The sequence below is a fragment of the Sus scrofa genome, chromosome 6 (assembly GCF_000003025.6).
Source record: "Sus scrofa isolate TJ Tabasco breed Duroc chromosome 6, Sscrofa11.1, whole genome shotgun sequence".
Lineage (NCBI taxonomy): Eukaryota > Metazoa > Chordata > Mammalia > Artiodactyla > Suidae > Sus > Sus scrofa.
Genome location: NC_010448.4, coordinates 44941283 through 44958608, shown reverse-complemented (window position 1 = coordinate 44958608; position 17326 = coordinate 44941283). Strand labels below are relative to the sequence as shown.

At 57.0% G+C, this 17326-nt stretch overlaps 1 protein-coding gene across 1 annotated transcript; it reads left to right on the top strand.

Moving 5' to 3' along the window:
• Positions 1417–16542, top strand: DMKN (dermokine). Its single transcript, XM_005664486.3, has 18 exons — positions 1417–4104; positions 4382–4573; positions 4684–4743; positions 5011–5061; positions 5263–5526; positions 6824–6886; positions 7103–7153; positions 8829–8879; positions 9038–9091; positions 9293–9340; positions 11692–11748; positions 12359–12406; positions 13971–14030; positions 14143–14184; positions 14504–14572; positions 15662–15685; positions 15780–15827; positions 16288–16542. Exons 1-17 carry the CDS (start codon positions 3703–3705, stop codon positions 15825–15827), a joined length of 1584 nt encoding a protein of 527 aa, XP_005664543.1. The 5' UTR covers positions 1417–3702; the 3' UTR covers positions 16288–16542.

Here is a 17326-nt window from a genome sequence, read left to right as displayed (position 1 = left end):
AGACTGGATGGAGGCCACCCAGCTAGTAAGCAGGATGGCCGGCTCCTGGCCAAGAGCACTTCCCTCCCATTTCCGCCCCCGCTCCAGCCACTGTGGTCCTCAGGCTCCTGCCTCAGGGCCTTGGCACTGCTGTCCCCTCTGCTTGCAAAGCTCTATCCCCAGGTGGCCTCATGGCTCACTCTCTCGCTTCCTTTCAGTCTCAGTTCAGAGATCACATCTCCAAGAGCCCTTTCCTGACCCTGCTACTTCAAATATTCTGTTGAGAGCTCCCTCTGTTGTGCAGTGGGTTAATGATCTGGCTTGTCTTTGTGGAAGCACCAGTTTGATGCCCGGAGCAGTGGGTTAAGGATCTGGAGTTGCCGCAGTTGTGGCGTTGCTCGAGGCTCGGATTCAATGTCTGGCCTGGGAACTTCCATAGGCCCAGGGTGTGGCCAGGAAAAGAACAAAACCAAAAACCACTGACTTCTCTATTTCCTCCCCCATTGTATTTTCCTTTGCAGCACCATCACCACCTGCCATGCTTACTCTCCCATCCTTAGGGGAACGCCCTAAGGAGGGAGGTTTTTTTTTTTTTTTTTTTTTTTGCTTTTTTAGGGCCACATCTGCAGCATATGGAGGTTCCCAGGCTAGGGGTTGAATCGGAGCTGCAGCTGCTGGCCTACACCACAGCCACAGCATCATGGGATCTGAGCTGAGTCTGCGACCTACACCACAGCTCACAGCAATGCTGGATCCTTAACCCACTGAGCAAGGCCAGGGATTGAACACGCATCCTTGTGAATGCTAGTCAGATTCATTTGTGCTGAGCCACGACAGGAACTCCCTATATATAGACTTAAATAAATAAATTAAATAGAGGTTAACCTCTAAAAAAGAAAGACTGATTTGAGGTCCAGAGATATCTGAGGGCAGTTTTTCCCAGAAGGTGGGACGTGGGCCTGCTGGTGGCATGGGAGCATTTATGTGGTTCATGAACATGGCTTTGAGTAAGTCTGAATCACAGAGTGAGAGACTCTTTTCTTAATTTTCTTAGGAGCTTTCCAATTAGGTGAAGAGCAAGACTCAATTTCCATGCTGGGGTGCCTCAGACACCCCTCTCACACTTGCTAATTTCCCTTTCTAACAAAGAGGGTACAGGAACTGCCGCCAGCTATAAGGTAATATCATTGGTTTTTTTTGTTCTGTTTTGTTTTGTTTTATCTTGCTTTTTAGGGCTGCATTCGTGGCATGTGGAGGTTCCCAGGCTAGGAGTCAAATCAGAGCTACAGCCACTGGCCTGCGCCACAGCCACAGCCACGCCAGATCTGAGCTGCATCTTCGACCTATACCAGAGCTCGAGGCAATGCACGATCCTTAACCCACTGAGCAAGGCCAGGGATCGAACCTGTGTCCTCATGGATACTAGTCGGGTTCGTTTCTGCAGAGCCACGATGGGAACTCCCAAGATGATAGCATTCTTGCTTCTCATTTTGTCTTTCTGATACTTTCTACCTATGGGCCAGTGATCCTGGCTTTCCACTTAGAGTAATGACATAAAATATTCTCTCTTTTTTGGGGGGCCACGCCCTCGACATGGGGAAGTTCCTGGGCCAGGGATTGAACCTGAGCCACAGCAGTGACAACATCAAATCCTTAACTGCTAGGCCACCAGGGAACTCCTGAAATATTCTCTTTAAATACGCTTCAGAAAGTAAGCTGGCTTAAAGAAAAATGTTAGCAGCAGAGAAGGGAGAGGGCAGCCCTGCGCCGCTGTGACAGTGTCCCCGAGGGAAATACGGGAAGGCGTCCTGGAGACAGCGAGTGCGTGCATCCCCCGCTGCCCTGGGGTCCTGACCCATGGGAGTGGGAAGCAGCAGCAGGCTTGGGGGCTGGGGTGTTCATTGCCAACTCTGGAGGTCTCAGATTTACCCCTCCTCTGTGCCCCTTGCATGGCCCTGCAGCAAAACTAAAGGCAATTCTATCCAGAGAAGAAGGAGGGCTTTGGCGAGTGGGGGAAGGTCTGGGACACTGAGGTGACGGAAAATGCCAGGAGCCGGGCTCAGGAACCACGCACGCACCCTGTCCCCTCTGAGCCCCAAGTTCTCTGTCTCCCAGTGGGGTGGTAATAAGATGCTGTCCCTCAGGGCTGTCTGAGCCTCGAAGGGCTTAGTCTAGCGCTGGGTGCATCGAAAGCCCTGGCTCAACCGGAGCCACTGCGATTATTATTATTAATTATTACTGTCACGGCCACCACCATTATCATCGCTAAAGAATGATGGAATAACAGGGAGGCAGGAAGGAGCAGCGGAGGACAGAGAGGGACTGTGTTTACACCGTGAGAGGTGTTGGATGTTACAAGTTGGGGTGCGGGTGCTGGGGTGGGGAGAGACTGAGAGACATTGAGAAAGGTGGATGGAAACCGGCCCCTCCTAGCCTGGCGATGAGTCCCAGTGATACAAGGCAGTGCCAAGTGGGAGGACCGGGGCTCCTGGGGGTGGAGAAGCAGCCGTGCTTGCTGGGCAGCCACGAGACCTGGGGAGGATGCAGAGGGCTGCATCCTGAGCTGGGCCTGGGGAAGAGGGGGAGTGGACTGTGGGCCTGGCCCAGGCTCCTGCCTCTGTGCCGACTCCCCTTCTCTCACCAAGGCCACCTGGGGTCCCTCTGCGAGAGGCTGGGGGCTAGGCGAGGTGAGCTGGTGGTATCCCAGCCCTCGCAGCTGGCCATGAGCTCACACACGTGCTCCCTCCAGGCCCGGTAAACAGGATGGGTGCCTGGGTCAGTGGCACCCTCCCTAGGTCCTTCCCTCCCACTCATTCCCTGGGGGTGGCTGGCCCGCCCAGCTCCCCTGCTCCACACCCAGCTTTCTCAGCCAAGAGCAGCCCAGGTGCTAACCTGCTAACCAAGACGCCCTGAGGACCACTCTCAGGGTCATGGTCACTCCCCCCCAACAACCCAGCATCTTCATCGATGGCATTCTCCTGGTGGTCCCAGGCGCTCTGTGGCTGGAGAGTGTGGAGGAGTATGAGGTGCCCACCTATAGGTGGAGGTATGGGGGGCGAGAGAGCCAGGAGAGACAAAGGCCGACTGAAACTGAGAGGAAGGCCGAGAAAGGACACCTGCCACTCGTCCTTGTGGCCCCGACCCAGGCCGCTTGTACCAGGGAGGGTCCTGTTCCTTGCGTCCCCTGCCCTTGCACCCCCAGCCCCCCCCATGACATCCTGCCTGGCTCCTCTTTCTTAAGTCCCCTCCATCCCGCCACCTCTAGGAGATGCCAACAGTCTAGCTCTTCAGATGCCCCTACCCGCACCCTGCGCCCCAAATTCCTGGGGTTGGGCAATCGGAACACTTTTGCACCGGTCTCATCCCATTTCTCCCTCCCTTCCTAATGCACAAGCTCCCTCTCTGTTTCAACACAGACTGTCAGACTCAATTACAGCTCATTACCCTATCGGGCGGCTGGCCCTGAGTCACTCCGGGGAGGGACTCAGGGCAGCCCAGCCCTGCCACCTTCTCCCAAACCCGGTATAAGGAGTAGGGGCAGGGAGGAGGACTCTGGGGAGGCCAGGGCTCTGGAAAAGGAGAGAGGAGGCTGCAGACCTAGGAGGAGGGGAACAAGCAGTCAGAAGGGAGGAGAGAAGGGCGCGCAGGCCTGGGGAAGAGAAAGGGCAGACAAGTCAACTCGGGCGGGAAGCAGACGTGCGGGGGAGAGGGAGCGGGGCCGAGATGAAGCTCCAGCGGTCCCTGGCCTGCCTCCTGCTGGCCCTGTGCCTGGGCGGTGGGGAGGCTGGCCCGCTGCTGAATGGAAGGGAGAGCCCTGGAGCGGGTGCCGGGGAGGCCATTGGACACAAAGTGGGAGAAGCCGTTGGAAGGGGAGTGGGCGACGCCATCAGCCATGGCATCGGGGAGGCCACTGGCCAAGCGGCTGGAGGGCCAGCGGGCTCTGGAGTCCGGGAGGCCCCAGTCCCTGGGGTAGGCGATGCTCTTGCCCACGGGGCTAAGGAAGCAGCCCATGCACTTGGCCACACTGGCGCTGAGGCTGGCAGACAGGCTGAGAACATCATTCGACATGGAGAGGATGCCGCCCACAGCTCGTGGCAGGGGGCGTCCGGTGGCCACAGTGCCTGGGTGAGTGTGATCGGAAGCCAGTGTGGAGATGGGAGGCGTGGGCAGCCAGGCTGAGGATCTTGGGAAGCAGGTGAAAGGATGCTGGTATGGGGGTGGCTGTCTGGGCCGGCGTCCTTCCAGCTTATGCCCCCCTCCTCCTCCACCCTGGGGTCTCTCTCTACCCGCCTCTCCCCACGTCCTGCTCCGGCTCCTCTCTTTCTGAGTCGCTCTGCCGGCCTTCCCCCATCACAGAGTGAGAGGGTCACACATGCTCAGTGCCGCCTCGCTGTTCTTGCAGGGCACCCATGGCCAGCCTCTGTCTGGAGGCCATGGCATCTCTGGTTCTCCGAGCAGTCCTGGAGGCCCAGGGGCACCCTGGGACCAGGTGTACTCTGGAGGTTCAGGTGGCAGCTTTGGAACCAACCCTCAGGGAGGCCCCTGGGCCCATGGAGGCAATGGAAGGCCATCCAACCTGGGGACCAATGCTCAGGTAAAGGGACCACCCCGTCCTTACCTCCTGCCACCTCCCTCCCTCCCTTGGAGTCCATGTGCTCCTTCGAGTCCTTCCTGATCCCCCACTCAGTATCACCCTCCCTGCAGGGAGCTGTGGCCCAACCTGGTTATGGCTCAGTGCAAGGCAGCAACAACGCAAATGAAGAGGTAAGAGGAAGAGTCTGGGGAAGGAGAGGTGTCAGATGCGTGGGACAGGACATGGGGAGACAAAGAGGCAAGAAAGACGGCAGGGGCGGGGACTTGAGGTTAGAGGCAGTTTGGACAGAGAAGAGCTGGGCCTGGGGTCAGGCTGGAAGTGTGAGCCGGGCCTGGGGGAGACACGCTGGGAAAGAGAGCCAAGCCTGGGGAAGCATGAGAGCCTGCCTGTGGGCTTTGACCCAAGTCTCGAAACTCACTTGCCCCTTCCCTCCGCAGTGCACCAACCCCCCGCCATCCGGCTCAGGTGGAAGCTCGAGCAACTCTGGGGTAAGAGGACAGGGCGTCCTGAGGCACCCAGTCTGGCTGGGAGAAAACGGAGAAACTCTGCCCCCTTCAGACAGGGCGGGAAATACACCTGAGCCAGGGGTTGGGGGTGGGAGTGGTGGTGGGCTGGCGGGGGAGTGTGTGTGGGGGAAATCTTGGTGTTTCTAGCCTTTTGGCCTCACTCTGGTTTCCCCTGCCCCTCAGGGAAGCAGCGGTAGTGGTGGCAGCAGTGGCGGCAGCAGCAGCGGCAGCAGTGACAGCAACAGTGGTGGTGGCAGCAGTGGCAGCAACAGTGGTGGTAGCAGTGGCGGCAACAGTGGTGGTAGCAGCAGTGGCAGCAACAGTGGTGGTAGCAGTGGCGGCAACAGTGGTGGTGGCAGCAGTGGCAGCAACAGTGGTGGCAGCAGTGGCAGCAACAGTGGTGGTGGCAGCAGTGGCAGCAGCAGCAGCAGTTCTGGGCCCAACGGGGTAAGTTCTGCCCCTTCGTTGAGGACAGAGGTGGGGACTTTGGTGGTCCCTGCTGAGAAGCCCTGCTCCGAGGTCCTCCTGAAAGCTGCCAGCCCAGCGTAGTGGCACCACTGGAGTTGTCCTGGGGCCCCCTCTCCCTCTGTCCCACCGAGCCGTGTCACTTACACATGCACTCTAATTTCCAGAAGAGGCGTCCTGCTCACTGTTGTGCGTTCTCATCTTGGGCTCCGTGATGGAGGGGCCGCTCTGTCTGTTAGGGTTAGGGTTAGGGTTAGGCTCTGTCTGTCTGGCAGATCTGACTGAGCTGGGTGGTGGGTGGAACGAGGGAAGTGGGCACAGGAAAACGTGCCAGTTTGTTTGGAAGCTCCCAGGAGGACGGGGACAGGCCCACACGTGGAGACTTCAGCATGTTTTCAGAGCTGCGGTGTAGACACTAATAAATACACCGCCCCCAGTCCCTACATAGGGGCTGGGAGCTGGCAGCCAGATTAGGAGGCCATTCCCAGCAGGGTGCCCAGCTGGCTTCCTTGGGGGTCAGGCAGGAGGAGGGAAGTCACTAGAGCCGGCCGGGTGCCACAGGCTGCTCTTACTTCCTGCTCTGGTACTATGTGCTTTCCCTCTAGGACCAACCCTTAGAAAGCTCCAAGACTTTCGATCAAGGCTCAGGTTCCCAGGTGAAGACTCCAGCGGTCCTTTCCCTTTTCTAGGTCCAGGAGAAGGGGCGGGGGGAGGTGGGACAGGAGGGGGACAGAAGAGCCCCTAGGGGCCAGGGTCTGATGAAGTTAGGCTCCAGAGGCTGCTGCACCCCTGGCATGAGGTGGTGGGAGGGTGGATGGCAACAGATCGGAACCCCTAAATTATGCTACATTTCCTAAGACACATGGCCACACCTGGCCTTCTCTGTGCTCTGAGTAATTTCCCTCAGTGACCGGCTGAAGGTGGGAGAGAAAGGAAGTGGGCGAGAGAGGGTTAAGAGATCATTTTAACACCTGTTATGGGATAAATACCTATTCCGGGAACTATGTGGGCCCTTCCAAGTCCTTTTAAGACCCCCATCTCAGAGTTCCCATTGTGGCTCAGTGGTAACAAACCCAACTAGGATCCATGAGGATGCAGGTTCGATCCTTGGCCCTGCTCAGGGGGTTAAGGATCTGGCATTGCTGTGGCTGTGGTGTAGGCCAGTGGCTACAGCTCTGATTCGACCCCTAGCCTGGGAACCTCCATATGCTGTAGGTGTGGCCCTAAAAAGAAAAAAAAAAAAAAGAAGACTCCATGGGCCTCTTGCTTTCCTTTATAGGCGTACAATACCGGCTCTTCCTCAGGGAGCACAGGTGGAAGTGGTGGCCGAAGCAAACCCGGAGTGAGTGCCTGGGGGGCACGGCCTGCATGACTCCCCTTCCTGAACTGCGGGAAGGAGAGGCTGAGGGGTGGGGTGGATGGGAAAGGCCAGTGGCCAGGAACGGGGTGGGCCACTGCTGGGGCAGCCACCTGGGCTAGATCTGGGGTGAAGGTGCTGCAATCTGGGGGCTGGAATCTGGGTCTGGGTGGGACCTGAGAGTCTTCCTCTTTCCCGCAGTGTGACAACCCAGGGACCGAAATCCGTGGGTCCGGAGGATCCGGGGGTCAGGTGAGAGCCAGACCTGCAGTTCGCAATGCGAAGCACCTGCTCCCCAGTTCCACTCCACGCAGCCCCCTCCCCACACCAACCTCTGTGGGGCATTTACAAGCTGGGGAGGGGGGGAAACAACCATACGCCTGCTCCTAGAAAGACTAACAAGCTCCTAAGTAATAATTAATTGCAAATCCTTACATGACACACCTCACAGATGGGGCTGTGAAAAATCGCAAGAAAACCAGCCCTTTTAGAAACGTAGTTTTTTCAAATGTCCTGTACTCTGCCAGTGAACAGAATTCGGTCACCTCTTTTTTGTTTGTTTGTTTGCATTTTTTAGGGCTGCACCTGCGGCACACGGAGGTTCCCAGGCTAGGGGTCAAATCGGAGCTGCAGCTGCCTGCCTACACCACAGCCACAGCAACGCCAGATCCTTAACCCGCTGAGCAAGGACAGGGATTGAACACACATCCTCGTGGATCCTAGTCAGGTTCGTTCCTGCTGAGCCACCATGGGAACGCCTCGGTCACCTCTTTGACAGAGTTTTGGAGGTGTCTGGAATGTATACATCCCCCTCCTAATTATTCTGGAAATCCAGCTGTCAGCACCTGCAGCGCTGACGGGGGAAGTGTTGAGCTCAGGTCCACAGGGATCATCTAGAGGTCTTGTGAAAATGCAGATTCTGATTCAGCAGGTGGAGCTGGGATTCCGGTTTCTAACAAGCTTGCTGGTGGGGCTGCTGGTCTGTGCCCGGTGGCCCAGAGGGCGAGGAGCACGCCCAGTGGGTGGAGGCGGTGGCGGGGTGGGGTGGCTCTGCAAAGCTCCGCACACACAGGACACAGGACACTCACCTTTTACAGGCAGGCAGGCTTTAAGGGCCCTGCTCCCGGTCTGTAACTCTCTTCCTAGCTTTGTGATCTACCAAAGTCTTAAATACTAGCAGTGAGGGGGAAAAACAGAACCAATAAGTAAATAAGTAAATAAATAAAAAAGAAATTAGAAAAAGGGAGGAATAGTCAAGGGGATATTTTTCTAAATCATATTTAAGAAGGCAGTGTTGCCAAGTGGAAAGGCAGTGAACTTTGAGTTGAAGCTGGGGTTCGCATGCCAGCTGTATCAGCTGTGGTCTGTGTGTCTCCAGGCAAGTCATTGACCTCTCTGAGGCTGGGCTTCCTCTTAGGTAAAACGGGGATGGTGAAGCCTAATTTGGTCACCCTCCCCCCGCCCCGGTGACTGCAGAGCTTTCAGCATCAGAGCCAGACTGAAATGGTTCAAGGTCCTGGCACTGGAGTCTGACATGGAAACAGACGCTGAGAAAAGCTGCTGGACAGTCCTGGGGGTCTGTTTCCATCTGTAAAGCAGAGGCATCTCCACGGGGAAAGTGGCGGGATGGGGCACAGTGCTCTGCACACAGTGGGACTACATATTGGCTACTGACTGTGTGTAGGGGGTGGGGCATGGGGGGAAGCGAGAACGTGGAAGCGATGAAGGGACGGGGCTCTGCCGGGCAGCCAGGAGGAGCAAGGCGCTTGGGGAAGCTCTCTGGAGGCGGGGCTCTTGGGTGCTGTGTGAAGAAGGAGAGAAGGGGGCTTCACAGAGAGTCCGCAGTACAAAGGCGCAGCAGGGTGGGCGGGGGCGCGTGTGACAGGAAGTATGAGCCTTGACCATCCGTCCCCTCTTCCCCTCCCAGGGGCAAGGGTCCAGAGGAGGAGATGAAGCTGCCAATGGAATCAACACTCTGGTGAGGGAAGGCATCCCTCCTCCCTGGGCTGGGGTCGTGGGGTCAAGCATCACCTCCCCCACCCCAGGCCCAACACCCACATCTCCTGTCCCTCCCCCGCTCCCCAGTGCTCCCCGAGTGGGGTCTCACTCTCATCCCATTTCCCATCGGTTCCTTAGAACTCTGAGACGCCTACATCTCCGGGGCTCTTCAACTTCGACAATTTCTGGAAGGTGAGTTCGGCGGGAGGACTCTAGACACCCTCTTTGGGGAAAACCAAGCCTTCATCCCTGGCTCCCACCCCCCATAGGCTGAAGTCCTCTTTCTATAAGGACCGTCAGCAGTCGGTCCCCCTTGACCCCTCTTGTCCTGAAGCCCTGAGCCAATTTCCTTCTCACCCAATTTGGATGTTCTTTTTTTTCCCCTCTCTGCAGAAATTTAAATCCAAGCTGGGTTTCATTAACTGGGATGCCATAGACAAGGTAAGGGCTGGAAGGCCTTGTCATCCGGGTCTTTGCAGCATTAGGATAAAGGGAAGGAGGTTAAACCCCTGCACCGTGAGCCTGGGAGCCATGATGCTGGCCTGTAAGAAAGCACTTTGTCCAGTGCTTTAAAAAACAAACAAGTATAAAAACAAGGAAGAGGGACAGCAGAGACCTGAAAAGAGGGAGAATTTGGAAACAGCTGGGAGGAGGGGAGGAGGGGGGAACAGGCCTCTTTCATGCTTAACCTTCAGACCCGAACAGGCCTGAACCTCAGTTTCCCCTTTGACACCAGAAGGTTCGAGAAGCAGATCCTTGGGAACCACGTGGGAGGCAGAGGCGAGGGATGGACTGACCCGTCAGGTGCAGCTAAAGGGCCACCTGAGGACTGGCCCGAGAGAGAAGGGAAAAGAAGGGAATGCTTGCTGAGAGCCTGATGGGGCCCGACTTCCTTCTAGGCCCTGCACGTACATGACCTTAGGAGAAACTTGGGGCCCAGAACTGGCTCCTCCTTCCTCCCAGCCCACCCCTTCCCGCTGAGGGGACCCCTGGCCAGAATAGCAGGTGTAGCCCTGGAGCAGAGGGGCTGGACTGGAAGAAGGGATGAAGGCTAAACAATCCAAATTCCCAAGGCGGAAGTTGCAATCTGCGGCCCATTGACTGTTTTGTTTGATTCATTTTTAAAAAACAATATGGTGACAACAGGTCCCTCTTTCTAGGGCTTGTGACAGCAGAGCTGAGTGGCAGCTGCTTCTTGCCTGGCGGGGGGGCAGGGGGCGGTGGCTTGCTCTCCAGTGGTCAGACTCCCTCTCCTGTCACAGTCCTTGTAGCCATCAGACTGGCTCCTGTGAGCAGCTGAGTTGCTACCCCTTAACATAAAAGAATGCAGACGAGGATCCCCGTCCCCTCAAAACTTATGGGGACAGGGGTAGTGGCAGGTGGGGAGGTCCAGCCTCAGGAGAATCACCTTCTGGGAATAAGGTGGGAAGGTGAGGGAGCTCCAGCCACAGCGGGGTCCTGGGTTGGGTGAACAAAGTGAACAGAACAGGAGTTCCCATCGTGGCTCAGTGGTTAAAGAATCCGACTAGGAACCATGAGGTTGCAGGTTCGATCCCTGGCCTCGCTCCGTGGATTAAGGATCTGGCGTTGCCATGAGCCTTGGTGTGGGTCGAGGACGCAGCTCGGATCCTGCGTTGCTGTGGCTGTGGTGTAGGCCGGCGGCTACAGCTCCAATTAGACCCCTAGCCTGGGAATCTCCATATGCCGCAGGATGGGCCCTAGAAAAGACAAAGACAAAAAAACAAAAAAACAAAGTGAACAGAACAGATGATTTCTCTTTCATAGAGAACTGTCTCTGGTGGGGGCGAGGCTCCTTTACTCTGGACCCCGGGGAGGCCAGGCCCCTGCTCTGGGGCACTCAGGGCCTGGCGGGAGAACCAGGGCACACTCAGACATGTCCCAGAGGGCCAGGACCCAGAGGGCCAGGACCGACAGTCAGGCCTCCCTGCACCTCCAGGGGGCAGTGCTCGCAGCCAGGCAGGGTTCCCTTGGGGTGGCTTCCCCGAGGGGCAGATCTGCTAGGAAAGGGGCAGGAGGGGCAGAGAGGAGAGGGGGCGCTCCAGCACCTTCACAGAGTTGGGAGGCATGAGGAATAAGGACAGGGGGCAAGTATGGGGGTTTTCAAGCCTAAGCTGGAATATCTGGGTTTGGCAGGATGACAGCCGTGGGCAAAACGGTCCCTGTTGATTTCTGGAGCCGGGGCTCAGTCTGCTCTGGCGCTACGCCCTGAATCTCTACTCCTTGAGCTCCTTCTTAGGATTATTTCTTTGCCCAGGACCAGAGGAACTTTCGCTTTCCGTGATCTCCAGACAAGGAGCTACCAGATGGATGGGAGTCCCCACCCCCTTCTTAAGACACCCCTAGCTCCCCGCTAACCTCCTGCCGCCCTGGAAATAAACCTTAGCTGTCCCACACGCCTGGTCTCTGCTCCTTTCTTGCCGCCTCCACTGTTGTCCCAGCGGGGTGGGAAGGGGTGACTTCTGCCCCACAGCTTTGGAGGATGGGCTGGACGTGGCGAGGCAGGTGAACAGTGGGAAGGTTCTGGCTCTGAGGTTTTGCCACACTTGTGCTCTGACTGGGGCTGGGGGACCGGAGGGGGACGGGACGCTGCCCTGCGCTGTTAATGACTCCAGAGACCCAGCTTCTCTCCCCCTCTGTCTCCAGACGCCCAGCTCCCGAGGCCTTGGTCACAGTGAACTCGGAAGGCTGAGGAATGGTGGTCGCAGGAACAGGGGCTTAGGTGAGCCGGGGGTCAGGCTGGCTGCTCACCTGCACCCCGCTTTCATCCACAGGGCCAAGTCCTACCCCCCAGCACGCGTGCCCTCCTCTACTTCAGTCGACTCTGGGAGGTAGGAGAATTCTCATGTTTTGAAGACCTGGGATCCTGGTCCCCCTGTCCCCAGCCTCTCTCCCTCAAGGCAGCTGCTGTGAGCTCCAGCCTAGCTGTCACAAAACTCCCGCCTCTTCCCTTCTGAGATGGGTAATCTCAGCCAAGTCCTATCACCTACTGGTCAGAAATTCCAACACCTTCAGTCTGCTGTCGGCTTATCTTTTTTTTAGTTTTTGCCTTTTTAGGGCTGTACCCGTGGCATATGGAGGTTCCCAGGCTAGGGGTCCAATTGGAGCTGTAGCTGCTGGCCTACACCACAGCCACAGCAACACCAGATCCGAGCCGCGTTTGCGACCTACACCACAGCTCACGGCAACGCCGGATCCTTAACCCACGGAGCGGGGCCAGGGATCGAACCCTCAACCTCATGGTTCCTAGTTGGATTCATTTCTGCTGTGCCACAATGGGAACTCCCGCTGTCGGCTTATCTTCATCTAAGCCTGAACTACGCCCAGGCACCAAAGCCCATTCTTGCATGTGATCACTTGAAACTTTCCCAACCAGCTGCCACACTCCACCCTCTGAATCCTGTTTCCCCGTGGCCCACTCATCTCTCCTTCTCCCTCCAGGATTTCAAACACAAAACTCCTTTCTTGAATTGGAAAGAAATTACCGAGGTAAGGGCGGTCAAACTTCTGGTTTGGGGATCAGGAAGCTCTCGGTTCTGGGGACAGGGGATCCCGGGCCCTGGGCAGTGGCTTGCAGATACTGACCCAGTTCCTTGCCCGCCTGGCTGAGGGAGGGTGCCTTCCCCCCCAGCTTTCCTCCCTTGATGCAACGCTGTGAGTCACTGAAGAAGGAGTAGGGTGGGAGGTCCTCTGGAGGATAAAAGCCGAGGCCCAGGGCTGGGGCCTCCACAGGCACCAGATCATGAAGCCGGCCACTGTCTCTGCTCTGCTGCTGTTCCTGCTGGGCGTGGCCTGGCTCGGGGGGAGCCACAGCTGGGTGGGTACAGCAGCGTGAACAGGTGGAAGGGACCACGCGGTGGGGAAGAGGGCGGGGGCTGGGTCAACTCTCTGGGCTGGAAAGGGGTCACTAGGGAGGAAAGTTGAAGGGAAAGGGGAGGGCAGGAGGGATGAGGAGGGAGGCTGGGTGCTGGTCAAGGGCAGGCAGGCGCAGGGGGTCTGATCATCTGGGTTCTGGGAAGGATGGGCAGGCCCTCCGGGTCCTGTAGAAGGACCCAGGTTCTGCATGGGCAGTGGCCTTTGGGAATCAGGATCCTTGGGAACTGAGGCAAGAGTTGCCCACTCACTGGTCCACGTGGGCCAGGCACAGGACGCTGGACAGATGGGACCGGTCTTCAAGAAAAGTTGGAAATCTGGTTTCCAATTGTATGCAACAAATTTAAACATGCAGATCACGCAAAAAAAAAAAAAAAAAAATCTGGAGGCTTGCTGGCTACCAGTTTGTGTCCTCAGTGTTAGGGTTAATAATGGGGTTAGAATTCAGGGTCGGGTGGATTAGAAAGGAAGTTAAGCCAGACTTGGGAAGAACATCCTGCCCCTGCATCTGTGTGTGTGCATGTGTGTGTGCGTGCACGCGTGTTCCCAGGAGAAAAGTGACCATGGCAGGCACTAAGCGTCTCTCCTACTGCACTTTGCCTTGACTGGGGGAGGGGAGGTGGCAAGCGCATCGGTAGCGCTTCTTAAGGGCTCCATCTGCTTCCTTCCGCGCCTTCCTTTCTCTCCTTTGACCCGGAGCTAACCGAATGCCCTTCACTTTTGCTTCTGTGGATAACAGCCCGTCCTTGTAAGGACCCTGTAGAGAACAGCACTTGGGAACGGGAATTAGAAGGCCTGAGAGCAGGGGAGCAGGGTTTGTCACAGGCAGAAGGTGGACTGGGCAGAGCCCGTGTGGGCACCGCTCCTCTGTTCTAGCTCAGGCTCAGGCCGGCGCTCCAGGAACACGGGTGGCGGTGGTGCTGCCAAACCCGATCTCTGGCCTCACTTCCCGACACAGAGTCTGGGAATCTGTCCTCTGTCCATCTGGACCATCAGTGTCCTCTGGGCTCACTGCCTTCTCTGCAGGCAGCGTTTATCATGGGCCATGGAGAGGGGTGGGACGCTGGGGCCCCCGGAGGAGGGCAGAGCCTCGGCGGCGGTGGGATGCTGGAGCCCCGAGAGCCTGGCCAGGCCCCAAGGACCAGGAGACGCCCTCACCGGGGCTCCCTCTCGCTTGCAGGGTGCTGACGCGTCATCGTCGTCCTCCTCGCTTCAGAAGAGGGCAGGCGGGGCCGGCCAGGTGAGTTGCCCCCTCGCCCTGCCCTGGGAAGGCCCTGGCTCCTCTCAGCCTGCTCCGGGGTCTGGCCCGTCGGAAGTTCTCTCTCCTCACGCTCCATTCTTTCCTTCCTCAGCCTGGCGCAGGATGGCAGGACGTGGCAGCTGTGACTTCTAAGGTAAGAAAACTGCCGGCCGACCGCCTGATTTAGACTCGCTTCTTTCCTTGGTCTCACGACCTCACCTCCGCAGGAAGCCGAGGAGGTGGCAGAGGTAGGGTGGGGGAGGAGGCAGGGCCCTCTGGGCTGGGACCCTAAAGGGAGGTGAGCGTGTGGCTCCCGCTGGGTGCAGGGGCTTCTATGGAAGAAAATGCATGACATGAGGCGGGTGGGAGGCAGGGGCTTTGAGAAGGGCCCGGCCAGGGCAGGGAGATGGGAGCAGGCCGCCTTCCCCCTTCTCTTCCGACCCCTGCCCACCGCTCCCCGCCTCCTTCCACAGAACAACTATAACCATCAGGCGTACCCCACGCCCTTTGGAGGGCAGTACCCAGCCAAGATCCCCGCTAAGGTGAGACTCCCAACTGCCCTGCCCGCGCTGGGGCCTGTGGGGGGGGAGCAGGGGAGGCGTTCACAGCCAAGGTCCTCCACATAGGGCAGCCGAGGCCGAGGCCTGTTCACTCTGATGGTCAGGTTTCTCCACGCTTGTGTTGGGGACACTCTGGTCCCTGGGAGCAGTTTGGAAGAGGCGGGTAGAAGGTTCATATCCACCCACCCAGAAAAGGTCCCAAGGGAGCAGTGGCTGCATCATGTGCCAAAACCAGCATCCAGTACCTCTCAAAGAGGGATATAAGGGAGTTCCCTTGTAGCTCAGTGGGTTAAGGATCCAGTGTTATCACTGCAGCAGCTCACGTTGCTACTGTGGTGCGGGTTCGATCGCTGGTGCAGGAATTTCCACATGCTGCGGGTGTGGCCAAATTAAAAACAAAATGAGGACTATAAGGCACCCCAAACCCCACCAAATCACACAGCACACGGCAAAAAGACAGCCTTCCTGTGCAGTGTCTGCTCTCTACCTCTTTAACTGCTGACTTCTAGGGGAGAGGAGGTTAGCTCAACAGCTCTTGATTGGTGGGAAAATAAATGCTTCATTTCACAAAGGCAATAACAGGAAAAAAAATCTGAGGATCTTGTTTCATTTAGTTGAAAAGAAAGCAGTCCCTTGAATTCAGTAAATGAAGGTGCCGAATACTATTAGGCTGGGGAAGGAGAAAGCGGCGGCGTTTCCCTCCGTCTCTCAGAAGGATAAAGCCCCTGCCCCGGGGAGGGACTTGGACTGAGAGATGAGAGGCTCACTGCTGCCCAAAGAGCAGTGAGCCCGAGGCAGAAACACCACCTGCGGATCTCCCTCTGCCCTTTACTTGCGGCCAGTTTCTAGCCCCCCAGCAGGCAGAGGAGCCCCACCTTCCTCTGTTCATGCCCCATGCGCCCGGGGACCACAGCCAATACCAGCTTGGGGAGAACGCGCTCAGGATGATATGTCTGTTAATAATCCGTCCGAGCCTGCCCCACCTGGGCTCTTCCTGAGCCCCGAGAACGCGGCCGGGGGGAGAGAGGCCGGGTAGATGTGGCCTCACCTCCTCTGATCTTCTCTTTGCAGGGGGGAGCCACGCTTTCCTCCTCGGTAAGTACTGGGGCAGAGAAAGTCCCGCCCCCGAGAGAAGGGGTGCTGGGGACCGGGCACCGGCCACTGACCCCTCTTGTCCCTTGTCCCGCAGGCTTCCCGGGCAAAACCTGGCCTGCTGCAGTGGGTGAAATTTTGGTAGGTGAGTGTCAGAGGGGGCGGCACGAGGCTGCGGCCGGAGCCGTCACCCAGGGCAGGGCTCGGAGCTGGGCATTACCTTGGCTCTGGGTGGATGCAAGAAACGTATCAGTGAGGAGACCCCAGTGTGGGGTATGGAGGAAGGCTCAGAAGAAGAAAATCTAGAATGCCTGGGTGCTGGGCGGGGCTGGGCGGCGGCTGTGAGCAGGAGAAGAACATGGGCTCTGTGAAGCAGCAGGGACAGGGGAGAACTGTGCAGAGAGGTGAGCCTTTCAGGTTCCAAGGCGGGAAGAAGTGAGGCGCCAGTGGTGAAGAGGAAATAGGTGTTTTAGGGAGGTGGGCAGGTGACACAGGTGACATAGGCAGGACATGGGGGAACTGTGGACACAGAAGCTGGGTGAGAGATGCCTGGTTTCAACAGATCTAGGAGTGGCCATGTTCTGCCATTGGCTCTTTTCTTCTAGAAAATCACCGCCAGTCACAAATGAGGCCCTGAGGAACATCCATCACCTGCTCCTGGTCTGGGTGCTGCCACCTGCTTTTTCTGGGTTCGTCCCACCCACTGTGGGGTCTCCTTGACCATCAGCCTTATCAGATACACTGGCCATTTCTTCACCTGCTCCATTTTGTGACCTGAAGCCACTGTGACAGATATTCAGGAGGAGTGTCCCACTTTAGAGTTTCTCTGTGGAAATAAAACATGAATCTTGTTTCCCTGACTTTGGCAAGCTTTATTCTTTAGTGCTCCACTGACAGCCTGGATGGGGAGGAGGGAAGAGGGGTTCGGGGTAGTGATCTGCCTCCCTCCTGAGCCTGCTGGACAGAGTGACGGGCTGAGACAGAGGAGCCTGGGTGTCCTGACGAGAAGTAGCTAGCTGATCTCACTGGGCCTCAGCCTCTCCATCCGGAAGAAATAACCTTTGCCGGAGTTCCCGTTGTGGCTCAGTGGGTTAAGAATCAGACTAGTATCCATGAGGACGTGGGTTTAATCCCTGGCCTCACTCAGTGGGCTAAAGCCTCTGGAGTTGCTGCAAGCTGTGGTGTAGGTTGCAGGCAGAGCTCAGATCTGGTGTTGTTGTGGCTGTGACACAGGCTGGCAGCTAGAGCTCCGATTTGACCGCTTGACTGGGAGCTACCATATGCTGCGAGTGTGGCCCTAAAAAGGCAAAAAAAAAAAAAAAAAAAAAAAAGAAGAAAGAAAGAATCGTTGCCCAACTTACATCCGAATACGAGGCTTACCGCACTTAAAGCAGTCCTAGGTGTTCCGAGACCCCCTGACATCTCTCGTGTTCTTGACATCCCTGGGGGACCTGGGAAATAAAAGGACATGATGTATAGCACAGGGAACTATATCTAGTCACTTGGATGGAACGTGGTGGAAGATAATGTCAGGAAAAGGATGTATGTGTATATATATATATGCAAGCCTGGATCATTTCGCTGTACAGTGGAAATTGACAGAACATTGTAAATCAACTGTAATAGAAGAAAATAAAAATCTTA